The following is a 21651-nucleotide window of genomic DNA, read 5'->3' on the forward strand; positions in this document are numbered from 1 at the left end:
GACAGCCACAAAGTGGGACTTGTGTGCCTTCTACAGTCAAAAGAGAGACACCAACAGGACGCCAGCTTGTTAAGCAACAAACAAGACCATCGACTGACATGGATTCAAACACCGAAAACTCCTGGAAAAGCTTCGGGGCAGAAGTCAACTTGGAAAAGCTGCAGAAGGTAGCGGCGGAGTTGATTCTCCCGGGCAGATTCATCCTCAGACCTCTGAGTGCCGCTCTGGAGTTGGTGACCCGCCTGCTGGCCTGGGTTTTAGGATGCAGCCTGGTCCGGAGGCATTTCCACCTCATGCTGTCAGGGCTGGTCCTCTTTGGGCCTCTGCTGAGCTTCTGGGTGTCCAGGTACAGCATCTTCGCCAACGGCAACCACTACCTGTACAGGTGAGAGCTTTCAGCGACAAAAAGTGATTAGCTTTGGGTTCTAATGCGGGTGATTTATGGGGACTGATGGATATGAAATGCTTTTACATGAAAGCTGTGTTGGCTGAGAAGCAAGTTGATGAAAAACAGGGAAAATACTTGATGCATAAAGACTGACGAACGGAATATGACAAAAACACTCAAGAGTGTATAAGAGGGTGAAACTAAAATTGTAACTTGGTAATTCCAGTTATAAGGAATAATATTCATGCCGAGAACATTGATTTGTATTCAAATCGAATGATTAACTTTCAACAGTGGCGTTCCCAAGGGGTGGATTAACGGGGGCCATGACCACCCCACCGCCCCCTCATAGAATCATGTTAAATCATGACATAAATGAATCCCCTTCTTTTCTGGGGCTAGCAAGCCTTAATTAACAATAATCTTACACTTACTGTATATTGATACTTATTTACATATTTTACATTTTAAATTTACAGATGAATTACTATAAAGTCTGTTTTTGTCCAAATCCAGGGAAGTTAAAATGGCCTCTGCACAAAGTAAGGCTACTTATTGGCAGAGTAGTAGTTAAGATTCATTTATTGTTTTATAACATATATTTGTGCTACTCCTTTATATTTCATTATCTTTAATCACTTTGTGTTTCCTTCAAAGATCAGATGGCAAAGGGTAAAAACTCTGCCCTACTCTGCTTCTCACTTAGTGTTTGAATAATCTCATTTTGACACCAGATCAATTTCTAGATGCAAGACATTTATTTTATCTTTACAATTTTTTTGCCTTTTCATCTGAAACCTGGAATAATTTGGAGTGTCCTGGGCAGGTAAGTTTATGTTTTCATGCTATTTTACAGACTTTTGAACCATATGTCTTCCTCTCCGTGTTACAGGAAGTTCCTCAGGTCTACTTGGGGCTGGACCTGCATCCTCACAGGCTCCTTCGTCTCCCTCCTCTCCTTCTCGGCCCGCCGCTCCGTCTCCCTCACCCTGCGCCACCTCTCTCGGATCGGCCTCGCTGGTCTGCTGTGGTGGGGCTGCCGGCGCCTTCTGACCCTGCTGGAGGACGCAGCCGGCGCCTGCTACGAACCTCTGGCGCCCGTCCAGGACGCCCACAGCTCCCCCGCCCCGGGGCAGCCTCTGCTGCTCCTGCATGAAAACCAGAACAAGGCGTCGTGCCTGAAGGCCAACATGATGTGGAGAGGCTACGAAGTGTCACAGGAAACGCTCGTCCTCTGCCTGTGCTGCCTGCTGCTTGTGGAGGAACTGTCCGTATTCGGTCGCCACCTGGCGCAGGAGAGGCGTCTTCATAGGTCCCCCAGCTCTCCGTTGGGAGTCCTCTTCCTCCTCTGTGTAGTTCTACTCATCATATGGATGGTCCTGCTCCTGTGTGTGCTGGCATACTTCCCTGCGTGGCCGTCTCAGCAGCTGGGAGGAGCTCTGGGCTACCTGGGGTGGAGGGGCCTCTATCAGGGATGGTACCGGCTCACGCCCAGTCAGGGGTCCCCTGGTTTACCCGGAGAGGGCCTCTTCAGCGGCACAGACTCTGATAAACACTCCCAGTAGATGAGAGGGGCAGTATTGTGTATTTTATGGGTACATTGTGCCATTTTATAGCACAATCAAGTAACTGTTATCTTCAGCTGTTATAAAAATTATACATCAAATATAACTTCGAAGAAACTTGACTTCACAATTGAACATCTTGAAATTGGGTCTCTGTCTCTTTAAGAAGCTCCTGCCACCTTCAGGAAGTCACCAACAACTTTACACCATTTTCCCATCTACAGTCGTTCCTTAGAGCGTTTCACGAGCTCAGCAGACACTCAGGTGTTCGCTTATTGCTGCTGGCTCTGGGAGGCAGAGGCTCGGCTGCAGCTCCAGTTAGTAGCTGCATTGAAAATGCGCCGGTTGGCGAGAGCAAATGTTTTTGCTTTTTGAGTGGTTGCCATGGGAGACTAAAGGAATCAAAGCATAGAACAACATAGAAATTCAAAAAAAGTCAATTTTACGCAACACTGCCCCTTTAAGTTTGTTCAAATTAATCAGCAGAACACTTGTAAGAATCCTGTCGCTTTATTTTTTTTTGTAATCTGAAACAACATGCATGCAGCGCTCTGAGAGAACGTCATCTCTGCCAGGACGTGTGTGTTTTGGAATTCAATCAGTGTCACAGAACAGTAGCTTGTCTAAAAAAAAAACAAAGAAGAAAAAAAAGCTGGTCTCAGTAGATGAGAGCTTTTCCATCTCCTCTGGGCTTCTTAATCTTGTCGTAGTTCTTGTTAATGATGTCAAACAGCACCGCCTGAGGGGCGAGAGAAGGAGAGAGAGAGAGAAACAGCAGGATGAAATGATTACGAGGGAGACATGAGACCCGAGTGAGCCGTCTTCATTGCCAGCGTCAAACACTGGAGGACAAAGACCAAAGGGGCGAGAAGCATGGGTTATTGGATGGGATATGGCGCGCTAATCAGTTTAAACACCAGCAAAGCAATTCGTTTAATTGCCTTCCTATTAACAGGGGCACCACTGAGCCACTGCCCCGCTGCTCGGACGCAGCTGGAATCGTTTACATGCTGGATATCTGATTCGAAACACAGCAGATGGCCGTGTCCGCTTTAATACATGTGATTTACAACTTTTTTCTAATCAGTCTGACAACAGCGTGGAGGTATGGCGTCTTACGTATGTGTTGCGGATGTCCAAGACCACCAGGCGAAGCTCTCTGTACTGATACTGGTCCAGCTCGTGAACCAGCTGTCTGTAGTCTCCCTGTGACAGAAAGGAGGAGTGAAATAAAAAAAAAATTGAGAGAGAGAGAGAGTGCATGCTGGATTTAAGTTGAAGTTGTTCACATTTTGTCATGTTGCAACCACATGATTGTAAAGGTCTCTGGCTGATAAACGTGACGGTTACTGACCACATGGGGTTGCTTGGAGGCCTTGGCCACAGCGTCGCCTCGCTCACTGTAATACCTGGCGCAACAAACACAAGAGGAGCTGCTCACCAAAGGTTACCGGCCTCAGCGTGTCATAATTTAACCAGTAGAAACAAGTAACAAAGACGGAGCAGAAGACTGAAAGGTGACAACCGAGCTTCTGGCAGAGTGCTTGGCTGAAACATTGGATGTTGTCATGAAGAAAAACTGTTTTTTGCCCTAGCAGAGATGATTTGCTCCATTGTGTATTCACACAGAATGTGTTACAAATAAAGAACAAAGCTTCACACTTTAAAAAAAAATGCCATGGTTTTTGTTCTTTTGGACTGTGATAAACTTCTTAAGGTCTGGTTGTCCATAAAAGATTAGCAGCAGGCTAACACAGAAGGCCTTTTTGGTTTTTACATTCTGATTCAGTATTTGCAGATTTTCTGTGTAATGCGACTCAAAATTATTTGCAGAAAAATCTGCGTATATTTAAAATGTATATCTAGAATATTCTCAAGAAAGTGCAGCTATGGAAGCAGAAGTACTAAGGCACAATGCTACTAGACATTCTATTGGCTGATGTATACAAACCAGCCAATCCAGGAGCACCATTTATTTTCCTGGCTGCTGATTGGCTAAGAGCAGAGACAAGGAAGACTGTAGGTATTAGCTTATACAGTAGAGCTAAGACAGTTTCCACGGTGTGTATTGATGCTTATTAAGTTATATTTAGAGTGTTAATTATTAAAATAGGAAGTTACAAGCGTTTTTAAAGAGGTGTCCCAAGTATTTACGAACTTGAACTACTGAAAGGCATTGTTGTCTGTTGCCCCTACAAACACAGGGAGTAAACAGGGATAATTATTGATTTTCAGAAAATCTTTGGCTAAAAAACTGTCACTTTTACACTTTACTCAGATTCATACGAGTTTAAATCAAAGCTCAGGGTATCAGAAATGCTACCCAACAGACACAACCCGACAGCCCTTGTTGTGTTCCCCTCCATCTGTTGATGTAAAGTACACATTTGCAGTCGCAAACTCAGAACTGACGAGTGAGAATGAAAAGGACCAGAGACAGAAGTTAAACCAGCTCCTTCTCATCTTTGGCCAAAAACCCGGCCTGCATTAGCTGGCGCTTACTTTGAAATCTGAGTCTGGAATGCTTCGATCTTGGTGCGCGTGTTGGTCAACAGCTCAAACACTTTCTCCTGTTAACGAGATCGAACGTTGAAAGTTCAGCTCCAGATCGTTCCAACAGCGTTAAAGCACGTCTACGTTTTACCAGCAGATTTTTAATAGTTACCAACCTGTACGGCCACTCCAAAGTTGTTGCCATCTTCAATCCTGGGGATCTGCAACTGCACCCACATTGACACCTGACAGGAAACATCGTCCGACTCGTTAATTAGGTCTAACAGATCTGCAGGAGGTAACCGGAAAGACTAAAACGATAGACTGACCGTGTTGAGCTTCTCCTTCAGAGTCTGGATCTCAGGTTTGACCTCATTCAAGAGACTCTCCACTCTCTCGTTGCTGCAGATGGGACCACAAGGAGGCCCTAGAGGACACGGAGTCACACATGCATACTTTAGAGAGGCAGAATTAGAGCCGTTTTCTGAATTAAATTAGTTTTGTTCGTTGTTCTAATCAGCAGTTTGCAGGGCCTTGGTAAAGTACCCATCCCCTTTACTCCCCCTCTTTACATTTCCTTTTTCTTTCACTTCCTAATTCTGCTCTACTTTTGTTTTGGCCTGTCACATGATACCCCCACGAAACACATTGAAGTCTGTAGCTGTAATGTGAGAAAACGCAGTTTCATGTGTTATGAATGCTTTAGCAAGGCGACGTGATTGGTGTTGGGAAACAGCTCCTCTTTGTTCCGGTTTTACCTGAATCCTCCTCCTCTTTATCGCTGTCTTTGTCCTTCTTCCCTTCCTTCGCCTCTTTCTGCAACACGAGAACGAAAAGTCTCTTGACAAGAGTTTTTCACCGATTGTCTGCTTAACAGCTTATTCAGGTGCGCTTTATGACTATTTAAAATGAACATGTACCAACATTTAAAAACATTCGAAAATAAAGCTTCCTTCCAAAACTTAGCAGACTGATCATTTTCACTTAATCCCCTGAAAAATATTGACATCAAATATGTTACAGATAGGATGTAATATTTATTTTTATGTAAGGATATTTATTTTTGTTTTATTTATATGTGAACACCTCTTGTGGGAGTTATTCTGCCAAATAAAAATATTGAAGGGGATTATGCATCATCTGAAACAAAAGGCCCACACATCTTTTGGTCAATGAAAGTCCTGGAGAGATTTGTTGCCATGGTAGCCAAGAAATCATTTTCAGTGCCGTATTTAAAGGTAATATCAAAGATAAAAACACTGAGCTAACGAGCTTGAAGTGAGACATAAAAAAAGAAAAACAACAACAAAAAAACCCCCATTATATTTATGTTATTTAATCCAGGTCAGAGCTGGACACAATTTTTGTTCAGGACCGACCTCCTCCTTCTTCTTGCGCTTAGCCTCCTCTTTGGCCGGGTCTGGGATTGGGATGTCCAGTGGTGCCTTCAGGGAAGCCAGGTCATCGCAGCTGAAAGATGTCTGCCATAACAATAAAAACCCCAAAAGGTGTGATGTTTTTTCATAAAATACACCATGAATGTTTTTGGTTTCACTTCTAAGAACTTGTGATGAGAAGGGGGGGAAGTTCCTCCTACCTTCAGGAGCATCTGCAGCTGTTCAATCTTCTCAGGAAAAAATTTGGACAGCAACTGCTCTGCCTGTTAAAAACAATTCACGTCAATACAAACACTCAAAAATCCAAATATTTAAAAAAAATATTAAAAATAAAACATCACCTCCTTGGAAAGGTTTTGACAGAAGTCATCCACCTGAAACAAAAATATCACTTTAGAGCTTTTATAGTGACAGCCTGCAGCCTGCTCGGATTATATTTCTCGACGCAATGCTACTGTAGGCCGTGAAGCTAACCTGAGCCTTCACCTGACCTGACCCCAGCCCTAATGTCTGCCTGCTAATCAAAGCCAACACACAGCTGACCCCCTCCTCCCGAGCCCACCTGCTAGCGTCACTACCTCTCCGTCCAGGTGTTTTAAAGAGACAGCGCGTTTGAAACTGCTCTGATTAACATCTCATGCTAGCCGCGGAGCTCACCTGTTTCTTCGACTCGAGTTGAATACCCGGAGAAGCCATGTCCGCTCTGCAGATGAAAACTTATTTTAATAGACTTATAAAAGAATGATTAAGCTTTGGCAAAAGCGATTGAGAAGAGGGAAAATACGCGTTTTTCACTGTGAAACTCGACGCCGTGCAGAACACGGAAAGTGTTCAGAGTTACTCAGCATAAAGAGCGAAAATGAAAGTAGAAGGGTTTTTTTGTGACAACGCCGTACTTTCCCCCACTTCGCTGCGAGCTGTCGCGGTGAATTGTGGGCATTGTAGTTTTAAGCCACTCCACCGCTACTCTTCCCAGAACAAGTGGTCCTGGCAGGAAAAGCTACCTCCTGACTACCAGTAGTTCATTTTTGTCCTCTGTAGAGGACATTTCTAAACTTGAATATCTCCCACCCCCTGCATTCTACTGAATTAATTCCTTTTGGTATCTGGAGAGGACATGTAGGGCTTTTCAATTTCAATTTCAATTCAATGAAAACTGGTAGCACGAAAAAGTGTTAGTGAAATCTTAAATTGATTTAGATACAATTTAAGTTGGTTCATCCATGTCAAGAATTACCAAATTGGTTCAAGATGGTAAAAACTCCCCCGATTCAAATGATATTCAGAACACAATGGTTGAATGCGCTAGACTTTGAACCATGAAGCAGGAAGGTTGCAGTAACAGAAGGTTACTCTGGGTGCATTTTTTATTTTTATTTTTGTCAACTAAGAACATGAGATTTATGCTTCAGTTCAGAGAGTCATTAAAATTGGTCAGTAACAGACTGGAATAATGTTGCTTGATTCCACTGCAGCATTGAGCTGATGGCATACATTCAGCACAAACAAAATGTAAGCATACTGGTGTGTATTCAGGCTGGTGGAGGGCTAATGGTTCCCACTTTGGGTCCCTTTGTACTAACTGAGCACAATTTGGACTTCACAGGCTGATTAAAACAAAGTAAAGATAGCGTAGAATAAAAAAAAATCTCTTTATTATTATTATTATTATTATTATTATTATTATTATTATTATTTAAAAAAAAAATTTTTTTTTATTTTTTTATTTTTATTTTATGTTTCGTTTTTAGATTCCCCATTCTCCCCCCATTTTACTCCAGTGACTCAATGAACTTGTTTAAATTAGTCCAAAAGTTTTAGTTCTGCCTGGTTCCACTTGGTGTCGCTGTTTCTTTCTCAGGGGTTCTGAAGGGGTTTGTGACAAACAAGAGGAGAACATGTAGTACAAACATTAACAGCCCTTGAACAAGCTCATGAAAATACAACGTTATACAACATTATATCTGTTTCCAGTGTCTTTTTGTATCAGTTTGTCCTTTTCAAGTCACATTCTTCTTCTTTTTTTAAGACTATTTGGCATTAGTGACTTTATTAACACGGCAAAGGAACTAATGTGAGGAGGTTAAATTGAAATTTTAAAGGTATTTGAGGACAAGGCTCATCTCTCATGCCAGACTTACGTAGTGGCAGCAATGTAGCAACACAACTTTTTTACTGAATGCAGAGTTTGAGTTTGAACGATTGGACCTGCTGTCGCACATCTGTTGTCACGGGGTCTCTTTCATCAGAACTGTTGTGGACAGAGCTGCGGTTAACCTGATCCGGTCAAACAAATAAAGGCTCCAGAGAGGACAGAGCCTCCTCCTCTTAACAGGATTCTGCTTGTTTACAGTGCGTCGTTTTATACCGCACTACTGTGTTAGCAAGTACATCCGTACAAGAGGGATGAATCGCCTTTGTTAGATATAATCACTTGCTGTGTGTGACAGGCTGCGTGTGGACCACTCTGTTTTCTGCTGATGAACTTTAACTCTTAGGAATCATGTAATTCAGGGCAGGATCCAAAGAGCAAAGGCTGGACTTGTTTGCACTGAAAACAGAACCTGTTATTGACTTATTTTGACTGGGTGAGTGATTAAAAGCTCACAGAGTTCGGTACAGTTCAGTTGAGAAATGATCTGGACAAAGTTCACATATCTCCAAAAAAAAAAAAAAGTGAAAAGTGGGGCACAGAGAAAAGAGGTGCACAGGGAACCTTTGGACTTGCTTCTGTGTTTGGAAAGTATGCTATTGCACCAGGTTTGACCCACTCAACCACCAGTAGCTACATATAAAAACAGATCAGGCATGTAGTTTCCTTCCTTTGCATCCAGTTGCATAAAAGTCATCACAGCGAGCCACGTAAGCACCATCAGCCACTCGCACAAACAACTGTAGCGCTTACCAAAAGTGTAATTCTGTAATATTTTATTTGATTCTTATTTACATCACTTCATAGAAATATTTTTATAATTATTTAATTGTCTTCTTGTGGTCTTCTCTCCAAGCATTGTAACTTGATGTAATATTAATTCCCTTACAAACATAGTCAACACTTGCACCTTCAAGTATTACAAAAATAAACTGGGAATTCAAGCTCTGTTAATTTGGATGGTGCTTGCCACAGGTTCTATAGACTTTGACTGGGCCATTCTAAGACATTGATATACTCATAAACCCTCTTGCATGCTAAGGATAGTTGTTCTGATGGAGAGCGTATACCTTCACTCCGGCCTTTTTCATCATCTCCCAGGATTGCCCTGCACTTAGTTCCAGCCATCCCCTGAGTATCATACTGCCACCACCATATTCCACTGTAGGGATGGTGTGCTAAAGTGCTGTGTTAGTTTTCTGGCTTCATTTGCTTTTAGCATCTAAAAACGTTAGTTGTGATCTCGTCTGACCAGATCACCTTGTTCCAGAAGTTTCCTGTGGTGACCTGCAAAAGGGATTTCTAGCGTTAATCTGGACGCACTTTGATAAAGAGCCCATTGAACCCAGCACTGGACTTTATTCATGAGTAACAGAGTATGGGGGATGAATACAAATGTACACCACACCTTTCAGATTTATATGGGAAACAAAATGCAACAAAAAATGGATTCTTTTCTTTCATCTTCACATTTTTCTACCACTTTGCGATGATCTTTCAGTTAAAACACACCGAAGTTTATGGTTGTACCACAACAAACAGAAAAAGTCAGAAAAAGTTCAGGAGATATAAATACTTTTGCTAGGCACCGCAAATGGACCCATCATTGCTACGTTGTTAAAGCTTATCTACTTGTAAAACTCTCCCTTATCTAAATCATCCATTCAATCTGCCATTCAAATTTCAAATACAGCAAAGGTTTATTTTCTTCCTGGCCTTTAAGCTGTTTTGGTAGAAATTGCACTTTGTCTACAGAAGTGGTGCCAGACAATGTAATCCACAAGTTAAGTGTCATTGCATGTCTGGCAGCGCAGGGTTTCTGTGTGTTAGCTCGACACAGACCGTTTGTGCTCTGAAACATTGTTGTGCTAAACCTCCTTTAGTGTTTGTCTCAAATCAGCTGCAGCTCTGTAATTATAGTTTCAACAACTGTTTCCACACATGAACATCGGACAATGTGCTGGCAATATGTAGAAAAAATTAGGTCTGGACTTTCCTGCAGCTACATTTTGTGGGATCTGCTGGTGTTGTGTTCTCACAGCTGGAAACATTTTGGATTGCTGCTTTAGTCAGAACACAGAGAGGCCCAGAATACTAGACTTTGAGACTATCTCTGAGCTGGTCTACTAAACACATTTGCATAAACGAGAAAGTGAAAAGCAGCATCTCTTACATGTCAGGAGAACATGTAAGTTTCCGAATTTTTGCCAAAGTACGTAGTTGTTTTGGTTTGTCTTATAAACTATATAGGTAGCTGGAAAAAGAGAAGTAGATGCTTTTGCAGTTACTTTTAACATGGCTTCTCTTATATTAAAAGCAATCACTCATCAGTCTTGCAAAAAGTATGGTCAAGTATGATTTTCCAACAATGGGTTTGTAACAAGACAGGCAACTTTAACCCAAAACCCCCAAAAAGAGACTAAAATTCTGCTGGATGGAAAATAATGTACAAGATAATATTTCTGCTGTTATTTAATCCTTCCTGTTGCTTAGGTCACACAGAAAACATGTTTACCTGACACAGAAAGGACAACTTTACAGTAAAGCATTGTGATGCGATACATGTGTGGGGTTGATTCAGATCCAATCCTGCTCAAGGACACAGTCCTGATTAAAGGCAAAGGTCCTGTCAGAGTAACTTCTTCCAACAATCCAGCCACAAAACGTCGACGATCTTTTCAGCATTAATGGAACACCTTGTCACAAGTGAAACATTGAGAATTATTGCAATAACTTCTAACGACTCTAACAACTAGCAACTCCTGCCATAGGAAAGATTACTGCAAAATCAATGACTCTACGCATTTGGTTCAAAAAGATAACCATCTACCAACTGGCATTATATGTTAATGTGTCTGTTTTGCGTTATCATTTTGATTAGTTTATTATGTATTTAACTATGTTTTCCCCATATGATTGTATTGTATGCTTTATTTAAACGGGTATTAACTGAACACGTTTGAAGTCATCATCTGTACAGTACCATCACACCACATTTATTGTAAGTTGGTACATAAGTAAACTGAGTTGAATTTTCGATCTGTGACAAGAAAACCTGCCAGATCTTAATTTTCTTGAGAACCCGAGGAACAGAAACCAACAATTTGTGATCAACTTCAAACCCTAATACATCAAGAGTACATCACCAATAGCTTGATTTTAGTCTAGAAATGTCAGAAATTGACTCCACATGTCTGTTTGTTGCTTTATAGAGAATATGCAGCGAGAACTATAAAGTCAACAGGAGCGGTGTTTGAATTTCTGTCCATCATAAAGAGTGACAGATATAGTTCTACTTCTCAGATACACTTGTAAAATGGAATCTACAATGTAGCCGCTATTTTGTCTCATTGTTTCAACTCACTGCATTTGTTACAAGTTGCAACAAAGTACACTTACAGGGCTTCCTATTAGAGCCATTTCAGGTAAAAACGTGTGTTGGTTTGATAACTTTATTCCCAAGAAAGAAGGAGTTAAATGAGCTGAAGCAAAAAGTGACACAGTCATCCCAGGTCTCCATTATGTGGGTTTGAGAAGTTATTTTCGAGTGACTAGAAATAATAATAAAATAAGATGCGTTGGATTTACGCACATTTTACGACTTAAAAGACCTAAACTGTGATGTTTTGACAAAAAAAAGAGAGCTAAAAACCGAGCTTGAAACGTGTTTATCACCGTGTATGAACAGCACAAGGAGTCTGTTTTGAGTTTGTTTCCGCGCTTGAGCTCGTGCTTCCGGGTTGTTCCGGAGCCTCTCTGCGTCAGTTTTTACGTGCTGTAGTGCAGGAACTGTCGGGGCTTGCATCATCCGGGAGGAACAGGGCGAGCACCCTGGTTTAGGGACATCATTGGCATGGACACAAACTGCGGACAAGCCAACTAACAACAACATATGTAAATTTCCGCCAGAAGCGCCTCCTCCCCGCTTCTGCGAGCTTACGAGTCCAGCGTCTGCAGTTCACCGTGATAAAGCAGCGTGGGGACGCCTTGGAGCCATCAGTCCGCTCCGGTCGTGGGTCAGCAGAGGCAGGACAGCATCTACTGAGTGTTTCATTTGGAGCAAAGTACAAGGTCCTCAGTGAGAGAACAGATATGAGCTGTGAAGAGCTTTAGCTGCAGTCATTCGCCTTTCCCCCCTCACCGCAGATAACTTTTATGTGGCTTTTTTTTGCCGTTTTTTTTTAAACTTATCAGTCCAAGTTTAGCACCAAAAGATGTCGTGCCTTTTATTAGGAGTTATACGAAGGTGAGTATTTTACTCGTGTCATTCAATATTTTCTGATGCAGTTCAACTAATCTGATATTATTATTATTATTATTATTATTATTATTTGACAGCGAAATCTGTCCACTCTGTTTACTTCCACTTATCGTCTTAAACCTTTTCTTCAAGAGTTATTGGAAACTCTTGAAGAAAAGAAAAGTGGGGAAAAAGTGATTCCCCACTTTTTCTGCGGGCTGCAGTCAGAAACTAGTCGGACTTGATTCGGCTCCACGTCAACTGACTTTCAGGAAAACAACATCTCTGTGTCTTTTGCCAAAGCAGTGAATTTGTGTTCAGTTTCCGTTCCTTCATTCATTTTCTTCATTCTCTTTACCCTTGCACGCCGGAGGCTTTGTGATGAGGCCACATCACACAGGAAGCCTGCAGTGAAAGTGAGCAACCAGTTCAAATAGTGTGTGCTTTTACTTCATCTCTAAAGGTGCATGCCAAAGAGACACTGACACTTTGTGTGCAGTGTGTGTATATGTATGTGTGTGTGTGTGTGTGTGAGCATCAATGGGGCATTCTGTTTGTATTTCTACCTGAAGGCCTGTTGCCGAGTGCAGTTGTCACTGGAAGCGAAATATAATTCAACAAGTGTGCATGTTGTCTGCTGTGACGCTGCTGCTTGCCTCAGACTCTGGCCCCTCGACGTTCAACCAGGATCTGTCAGGCAGGGGTGGTGAGGTGGGAGAGGAGGTGTGTTGGCCTGCGTTGTGTGTGGATTGGCTTGTCGAATCGGAGGTGTGCGTTTTCAAGGAAACGTCCTACGACTGAAAGCAGGATTCCATGTTTTCCTTGCTGGATAGTCTCGTTTTCCTCCTGCCAGATTATAACCTCGTTAATCTTGCAAAACGTGCCGTGAGGCGACATTCTTCAGCATATCTGGTCTGGGATGGGAACTGGGTGGAGAACTGGAAGCAGTTTTGAGGAGGGGGGAAACTAGTGCAAAGGTCACCAGCTTGAAAAAGACGCAAATTAGAAGAAAGAACAAAACGACTAATCCAGTCTTATCAGTTATACACCATGTAACTCTAATTTTTAACAAGCTTCTCTCTAACAAATTTAAGTCAAAATCCAATCCGGGTCATTTCCTTTCTCAGTCCGAGACACAGTCATCATAATGTTTAGCTATACCTCACCAGTTACAGTAATTAACAGCATGACAGGAATAACGTGGATAACTGATTGCCTGTGTGGTGAAAAGACTGACTCACTGCAGATCTGACTGAAGAGACTGTTTCATCCAGAATCACAAAAAAAAAAGGCGAACAGAGGGTCTTTATCCTTAAGTTTTCTGGGCAGGGGTCTGTCTGTCATGTGGGTCAGAAGACAGTGGCAGGTTCTTTTGTTCAGTTTCCACTTCACTGATCTGTAATTGATCTGCTCAGCTCAATGAATAATTAAATATGCAGGTCAATATGTGAAATGTCGGGGTGCTACGATACGATACGATTTTGCTAATCACTAGTTGTGTTCAACATAGAACTACAGAGGAACTCACAAGGGTTGGCGAGCTCAACTGTGCATGAATAGCTGAAATCTGTGAATATGTGAGACCCTCTCTAAAATAATTTATAACTATCATTCCAAAACCACATGTACCTAAATATGCATTAATACACTTAAGAGGAGACACTAAATTTGCTGTCTCTGCTTCTGGGGGTTCAGCGCTAAGGAAAATCAACAGCAATCCTGGATTTTCTATTTTGTGAATGCTAGCCAGTATCAACGTACAAAGGTGTTTCAGCAAGCTGCAATTTCTTTTAAATATTTTAGACACAATGGACCACGAATAGTATACGGTTCATCTTTGATCAGCTTAAGGACTAAAGATAACCAACTGCAGTCTAGGTTTATAAAACAAATTCAAAATACCCCCTTAGAAATGTTCAGTGTTGTTCTAACCTTCCCAGCTAGAGAGCAGCTATGTTCTCACAGCTTCCAAATCATTTGTGTTCACTCTGTAGCCACTGTTTTTTTTTAATACTGAGTACCCAATAAGCTCCCACACAAACAATTTAATTGTGTTGAAAGTTCATTTTGTGCTTTTCTAACCAAACATTGTTGGCCTGACAACAAATCATTAGTGGTTTTTATTTAATTCAGCTCATTGGGCAAGACAATAGACAATATGGGGTTTAAGAGAACAACATAAGACTTGAGCAATATTTTAGGGGAAACTAAAAATACTTTATTGTTTTTCTGTTTTCACAACTTCAAGTTAACAAAAACAAAGCGGTGGGCATTGTGTGCTTGGAGGAAGATCTTAGCAGCTGTCTTGTGTTTTGTAGATTTAGTTTATGGCCAAATATCAGCAAACCTGCATGTCTATCAGCCCCACCTATCTGAGGTCCAAAGGTAACCCATCTAGGAACATGCTCAAATATAAAAATCAAATGGCAAACACGACAGTATATGGTACATGTGGAACATTCAAAGTCGGTGTTTTCATTGTGAACATTGAAACTCCCAGCTGCGTACACCTATGTAGACCGATGGTCCACAACCGTCGGTATTCAGAAACCAAAAAAGGGTTTATCTTCTTGCCGACCACCTCCTGCGCTCCAGCTGCTTGATGTAACTTCCAGTTTATCTCCAAGATAACAAGACCAAAGATGGACACTTCCACTCTGAGTCTTGTGGCACATTTACTTGCACTCTCAGCACAAGCTTGACTGTGTTGATGATTAATTGCTCTCACGCCAATGGTTAAGCAATTCTCAAAGCACAACTTCAAAGAAGGTTTTGGCCTCCACTTTATTAAGTTTCTGGTTCTTTGCCCTCGTGCTGTGACGACACACGTTCATCAACATACCTGCCGCACGTACACTTTGTATGTTCAGACCAGATTTACGAGTTTATCTGCATGCATTTATTGAAGTATTTGTGTGGGCCTGGTGTTCGCTTAATAAACACTCAAAGACGCCACCTGGGAGTCACTTGCCTGTGTTTGACCAAACATCCCTGAAATGAAAGCTTGGGACTTGTGTTGCCTGTTAAACCAGCTAAACTTTAAATTTTGTTGTAATAGTAATCTTTAATTGCTAATGGCTGCTGAATATACAAAGAATAAGCAACAACATGGAGTTGGCCACGGCAGAGCAGATAACACTGTATGTTCTGTGGTAGTGAACAGGCAGAAGGTACACACACACACACACACACACACACACACACACGCACACAGGTTTGTGTTTTACCAGTAAACATGGCAACCACCACTCACTGGCTCGTGTACATGAATATTATGCTGCTGACAAACAATAGCTTGGCTCCCCCACAGGCCTCTCTTTGTCCACAGATGTCATTATGAGGTTTTCAGCTCAAACTGAAAAAGACCAATCCACCCTTTTTTCCCATAAAGCAGTTCAAGACACAGCTACCCCTGCAGTCACATGGAAACATTAGATTACACTTGGCAGCCCTAGAAAAACAAGTACATGGGAAATGTGTGTCCACTCTCAGGCAGAAGGATACATCTGTGACTCGACACAACAAGTTTCTTCTGAAACATGAGGTGTACCTTATAGGAAGGGGGTCTCTGTATGGCAATGAGCAAATAACCAGGAGTAGTTGATCACTACCTCTTCATTAAAGTTTAGTCACTTTGAGTCTAAGCATGGTGTTCTACTCTTACAGGCAGGGTGGTGTTGGGGCCAGTGTCGGGGTCCGGTCTCTGGCTTCCATCCCTTCTCTACCACCTGCCGTGGCTGATTTTGTGAAGGGAGCTGTGGACGAGTGCAAGCCCGCCAACGTCCACGTCGTAACCGGTACTCCTGAGGAAACGGCCAACATCCTGGCCGAACTGGAAAGGGACGGCATGGTCAAGAAGCTTCCCAAATACGAGAACTGGTAGGAGTTGCACGAATGATTGGCCGATCTTCCTCGATAGCTTATTCTGAAGCAGTTGTTCTGCAGCTAAGTTTTCTATTTGGCAGTTGGTTGGCCCGTACAGACCCAAAGGATGTGGCCCGGGTGGAGAGCAAAACTGTGATTGTAACCAAAAACCAGAGAGACACCATCCCCATCCCTGCTGGAGGGGTGAAGAGCCAGCTGGGCAGCTGGATGAGCGAGTCGGACTGGCAGAAAGCCAGACAAGACCGTTTCCCAGGGTGCATGGCAGGTAGGTTGAACGATGCCTTTAACCTCACTTCTTTGCCACCTTCAACTTTTTAAGTTTTCATTTTTTTAAAGGGTTTTCTTTGGCTCAAGTTCATAGCAAAATGAAAGGAAAGTAATTTGTGAGAGAAGGGAAGACATGTGGGAAAGGTAAATGATGCAGGACCCGTGATTGCTGCGTAAAGGACTGAGGGCTCCATGCAAGGGTCATGCACTTTACCTGTTAGCCACTGCCATGCCCAAGTTCAGATTTTGAAGGATATTCCACAATAAACAACCAACTATATGGTGTTTAAGAATATACATAAGATCATCCTTACAACTCTAAGCAACTTTAGTCTTTCACCCTCAGTATCTCTGTATGTTTGAACAGATGGGTACTTTGTCCTTCTGGTCACATCCATCAATATTGCCATTCAGTTTTGTTGCTTCATAGGGGCTAAAATTGATCCTTCGGAATGTTTAAAATTAATACTAAAGTTTGTTTTGTAAGGCAACATAACCTTCCCTTTTTACACTTGTGTAGGTTCGATTCTTGTCTTTATTGCACTTTCCTTAACTCAGCTCTTGGTTTTGTTTTGCACTTCATCTGTGGTCGAGATCCAGCAGTTTGGCATCATTTTTTTAAACTGCTTTCAGTCAGTTTAGAAAACAGTCTGAAGTTTTTTATTTCATGTGCTTAGATGAAGCATTGATGCTTTATGGTATAGGGACAGGAACCCACACGTGAACTTCTGAGAACTTTACATGATATGGAGCAATATTTAGTCCTTTAATTCCTTTAGCATGCTTATTTAATAGTGGTTGCTGTTGTAAGTAAGTCTTCTAGTAAAATAAGGTATTTGTAATGGTACAAGAGGCCATGAACCCTGCTCTAACATTAAAGATACAAGCATTACTGCCGACATTTATCATAAATAATTTGGAAATCAGCAACCCTAATGTGTATATTTACCTCTGGGTTCCCCTTGCAGGTCGGACCATGTATGTGATTCCCTTCAGCATGGGACCTGTCGGCTCAACACTAAGTAAATATGGCGTCCAGGTACTATCTGTTCTCTAAATGCCTTGTACTCAGCAAAAAAACCTGCAATAAAACAATAACCCTGCTGTTTTTTTTTAGTTGTGACTGTTTGTGATGTTGGACTTTATTGTTGTGGTTTATGTTACAGCCTAATTAGAATCTGTGTAGTTTTATGGTTATTGCCCAGGGATCTTGTCGTGAACACGTTGCGGATCTTTCAGGTGACAGACTCGCCGTACGTCGTAGCCAGCATGGGGATCATGACGCGCATGGGCTCCCCTGTTCTGCAGAAACTATATGAAGGACAAGAGTTTGTCCGTTGTCAGCACTCGTTAGGACGACCTTTCCCGCTCAAAGGTACTCAAACGTTCTCACGGACTGAATAAGTTCAGGTGGGATGCGTTTGTGTTTACATTCACCTTTCTAACTCTCTCATCCTCCAGCTCCTCTGGTCAACTCTTGGCCTTGCAACCCAGACAAAGTCCTAATATCTCACCTGCCGGACACCAGGCAGATTATGTCCTTCGGCAGCGGTTATGGAGGAAACTCTCTCCTTGGGAAGAAGTGCTTTGCCCTCCGCATTGCCTCTCGCATCGCCAAGGATGAGGGCTGGCTGGCTGAGCATATGTTGGTGAGACCAAAAAGAAAAAAGATATTACAACAGTGTCCATGCACTGTGGAACCTCTTCTATCTTTGTTCACAACTCTTTTCCGTCTCCAGATCCTTGGAATCACCAACCCTCAGGGCGTGAAGCGCTACGTGGCGGCGGCCTTCCCCAGCGCCTGCGGTAAAACCAATCTGGCCATGATGAAGCCTGCTATCCCTGGCTGGAAGGTGGAGTGTGTTGGGGACGACATCGCGTGGATGAAGTTCGACAGTCAAGGTGAGCGTGAGCCTATCAAGATACACACTGACGCCGTCCCTCATGTCCCTGTGTGTTAAATCGAGCTTGTCGGGTCTTGGTAGGCAAACTCAGGGCCATCAACCCAGAGAACGGGTTCTTTGGAGTCGCTCCGGGCACTTCGGACAAGACCAACCCTTACGCCATGGCCACCATCTCCAGGAACACGGTGTTTACCAATGTTGGCGAGACGAGCGACGGAGGAGTGTGGTGGGAGGGGCTGGAGCCCCCCGCAGCTGGGGTTACTCTCACCGACTGGCACGGCAAAACATGGAAACCAGGTAGAACCAGACTCGGATATTCAAACATTCTAGATCGTAAAAGACCGATAAATTCTCCTAAATCAAGCTTTTCTACACACTTTTATGAATATTACTAGTTCTGCCACAAAGTTTAGTTTAGTGAGTATAGCACCATCTTGTGGTGTACTAAAGTAATGTCAGTTCCAATTTTAAAAATTGAAGAATGTAATATACAAACATAATATAATGTAATGTACAATCTTTCTTATTGCACCCAGGAAGCTCCACACCATGTGCCCACCCTAACTCACGCTTCTGTGCCCCGGCGGGTCAGTGCCCCATCATTGACCCCCAGTGGGAGAGTGAGGAAGGGGTTCCCATCGATGCCATCATCTTTGGAGGCAGAAGGCCTGAAGGTTTGCTCTATTCATATAGAAAACACACTATATAATTTAGAACAATGAAGCATTTATTTATTATGTAGGAAAGAAAATATTATTTTAAGACTTTTTTTCAGCAAAACTGCTGCTACTCTTATAGGTAATTATCTATATACTCATACTAAAGGTTATTTTTTCCAAATATTTGGAATTTTGATAACATTCAACATTTTCCATCTGCATAAGAAAACCATTACAGGCCAAATGTAATCATATTGTACTTTGGTACATTTAATAACATTTCAAACCCAGAGCAGCATTGAACATGAAGTAATGCTGATGTTTGCAGGAGTCCCTCTGGTCTACGAGTCGTTCAACTGGCAACATGGAGTGTTTGTTGGAGCTGCAATGAGATCAGAGGCCACAGCAGCTGCAGAGCATAAAGGTACATGTCTTTACCCACCTGACTGGTAAATTGGGGATTAATAATGCTGCACATCCATAAAAAGTCTTACATTATTGTATTTAGGTCTTAAATTTTATTCGTAATGGTCTTAAAAAGTCTTAAATTGGAACCTGCTGAAACCCTGCACTGTTATATAACCTTTTCCCAGGCCCTTTTTTTTGATTGACTGTGTTATTTTGCTCTTCCTCCAGGTAAGGTGGTCATGCACGACCCGTTCGCCATGCGTCCGTTCTTTGGCTACAACTTTGGCGACTACCTCGCCCATTGGCTGAGCATGCAGACCAGGAAGGCCCCCACCCAGCTGCCCAAGATCTTCCACGTCAACTGGTTCAGAAAGGACCCCGCCACCGGCGCCTTCCTCTGGCCTGGGTTCGGAGAAAACGCCCGCGTGCTGGAGTGGATCTTCAAGCGCTGCGGCAGAGAGAGGGAAGAGGAAGCGGCCAAGAAGAGCTACATTGGCTGGTTGCCAGAAGATGGTGCCATCGACACCAAAGGTCTGGGCAGCAAGGTGGATATGGGCGCCCTGTTTGATGTGCCCAAACCTTTCTGGCAGAAGGAGACGAAGGAGCTGAGAGCGTACTTCACTCAGCAGGTCGGTGCTGATCTGCCTGCTCAGGTGGAGACGGAGCTGAAGGCGTTGGAGGACAGAGTCCACGCTTAGACGAGCCAGGGACAAGAAGCTAATCTAAGCTAAGAGAGGCACTCAGGAAACAGGATTCATCAGGGTCAGTTAGAGTCTATGACTGGGTTCACAGGCGCAGAGGAGATCATGTTTAACTGAGAAAACAGCTTTTCCTGTGATAAATGAAGACATGAACAAGTTTTTAGATCAGATGATTGAACCTTCTCTGTGCCTGTGAACACAGTTAGTTCTCAAAAATGCAATAGCTACGTTTTGGACACTATGAATGGTGCAACAGTTGCGTAAAGGCGGCTCAGTTTGCAGTTCAACTCGTACCTACTTTAAAAAGCCACGTTCACTCTGTAGATCTCGATGCTCAAATCAGATTTTTTTCTGGAATCAAATTTTTTTGTTTTGTTTTTGCACAGCCGTTCATTCCATTACTCTTAAAATGTTGCCCGTATTTGACTTCTGTGGCGACTGTTCGCGGTTACAAATTGACCTGAATGTGCAAAACAACTATAGTGTAACACAGCAATCTTTGGTGGAGGAAACATGAAAAAAAAATAGTGTATTTACTTTAATGTGCCAGCAGGCACTGAGAAGGAATTGCACCAGTAAAAAGAGAGCGAAATTCAGCATTTTGTTTGGGGCGACACATCACTGTGACGTGGAGATGCTGGAAAGAGCACTCAAGAAAATAGTATGAGTCAGATTCAGCACCACATGTAGACTCACACTTATTCTAAAAAGTCTGACCTGGTAACTCGACCTCCCACATTCCTCAAAAAAAAAAAAAAGATCAGGTTTGAGTCAGTTCGCTTGCAGTGTGAACGTATCCTTAGAAGGACTCTAACATCACTACCTCCGTCCACACATACCTGCCGGCATGTTGCTGACGTCCAATCAGGGTGACCGTAAAGTGCCTTTGTAGAGTTTACAGACTGAAGACCAAAGAGCTTTTTTTTTAAAGAAAGTTTTTACTCATTTAAAGTTGTTTATTTAAAAAAAAAAAAAAACTAATAGTGTCATAAAATGCATTTTAATATTAAGTTAAGCTCAACTTGATGAAGATGTCTGCTAACTCCTCACTACAGTTTTTTAAGATTTCTACAAATTATTCTCTCTGCCACTTGTGTAATGACTGTGATTAAACGGTATGATATCAAATCTCGGCTGATGTTTACACTCAGTTTGTGAAAAGTCGGACCAATAAATGCCTCGGAGATTATCAGGTGTTTTCAAGGTTCTTTTTTTATATATAAAAGTGGAATGTATAAGAATCTTAACATGTGGGAACAGTGACTTGAAAAATAAATGGTGCCTTTTGAAAACATTTACTGTTTCATTTCGCTTTTTGTCTTTAAAACATTAAATAACAGGCCAGTGGAGTTAAATAGGCGGATGTTGGGTTCATAACAACCATCTGTCACTTCATCTACAGATTTGCATGCTTATGAACCCAAAAGAGAAGCGCTGCAAATGTTTCCTGCCAATAACAGAAGTAAACTAAACATAATAGAGGAACTGAGACCTTGTTTTTGACAATCAATGATAAACTTCATTAGACAGCTATATAACAAAACTGAATAAATATATTGGAATATCATCTAAAAGTTCATTTGAATCAGAAT

At 42.3% G+C, this 21651-nt stretch overlaps 3 protein-coding genes across 3 annotated transcripts; 2 read left to right on the top strand and 1 right to left on the bottom strand.

Annotated features, from left to right (window-relative positions):
• The first annotated feature begins 4 nt into the window (after positions 1-4).
• On the top strand, positions 5-3627 carry fitm1 (fat storage inducing transmembrane protein 1). Its single transcript, XM_014969420.2, has 2 exons — positions 5-385; positions 1281-3627. Exons 1-2 carry the CDS (start codon positions 99-101, stop codon positions 1951-1953), a joined length of 960 nt encoding a protein of 319 aa, XP_014824906.2. The 5' UTR covers positions 5-98; the 3' UTR covers positions 1954-3627.
• Positions 2445-6725, bottom strand: psme1 (proteasome activator subunit 1). Its single transcript, XM_014969422.2, has 11 exons — positions 6501-6725; positions 6185-6217; positions 6044-6106; positions 5826-5927; positions 5205-5262; positions 4776-4873; positions 4623-4691; positions 4456-4523; positions 3308-3362; positions 3073-3159; positions 2445-2692 (listed from the first exon to the last, which is right to left on the bottom strand). The coding sequence occupies exons 1-11, from the start codon at positions 6537-6539 to the stop codon at positions 2612-2614; spliced, it is 753 nt and encodes a 250-aa protein (XP_014824908.1). The 5' UTR covers positions 6540-6725; the 3' UTR covers positions 2445-2611.
• Positions 6726-11800: 5075 nt separating this feature from the next.
• Positions 11801-21353, top strand: pck2 (phosphoenolpyruvate carboxykinase 2 (mitochondrial)). Its single transcript, XM_014975952.2, has 11 exons — positions 11801-12241; positions 15902-16114; positions 16201-16385; positions 17356-17426; positions 17627-17762; positions 17849-18036; positions 18127-18289; positions 18373-18588; positions 18828-18965; positions 19279-19374; positions 19587-21353. The coding sequence occupies exons 1-11, from the start codon at positions 12210-12212 to the stop codon at positions 20054-20056; spliced, it is 1908 nt and encodes a 635-aa protein (XP_014831438.1). The 5' UTR covers positions 11801-12209; the 3' UTR covers positions 20057-21353.
• The last annotated feature ends 298 nt before the right edge of the window (positions 21354-21651 follow it).

The sequence above is a fragment of the Poecilia mexicana genome, unplaced genomic scaffold (genome assembly GCF_051168715.1).
Source record: "Poecilia mexicana isolate PSO_F unplaced genomic scaffold, ASM5116871v1 scaffold_20, whole genome shotgun sequence".
Lineage (NCBI taxonomy): Eukaryota > Metazoa > Chordata > Actinopteri > Cyprinodontiformes > Poeciliidae > Poecilia > Poecilia mexicana.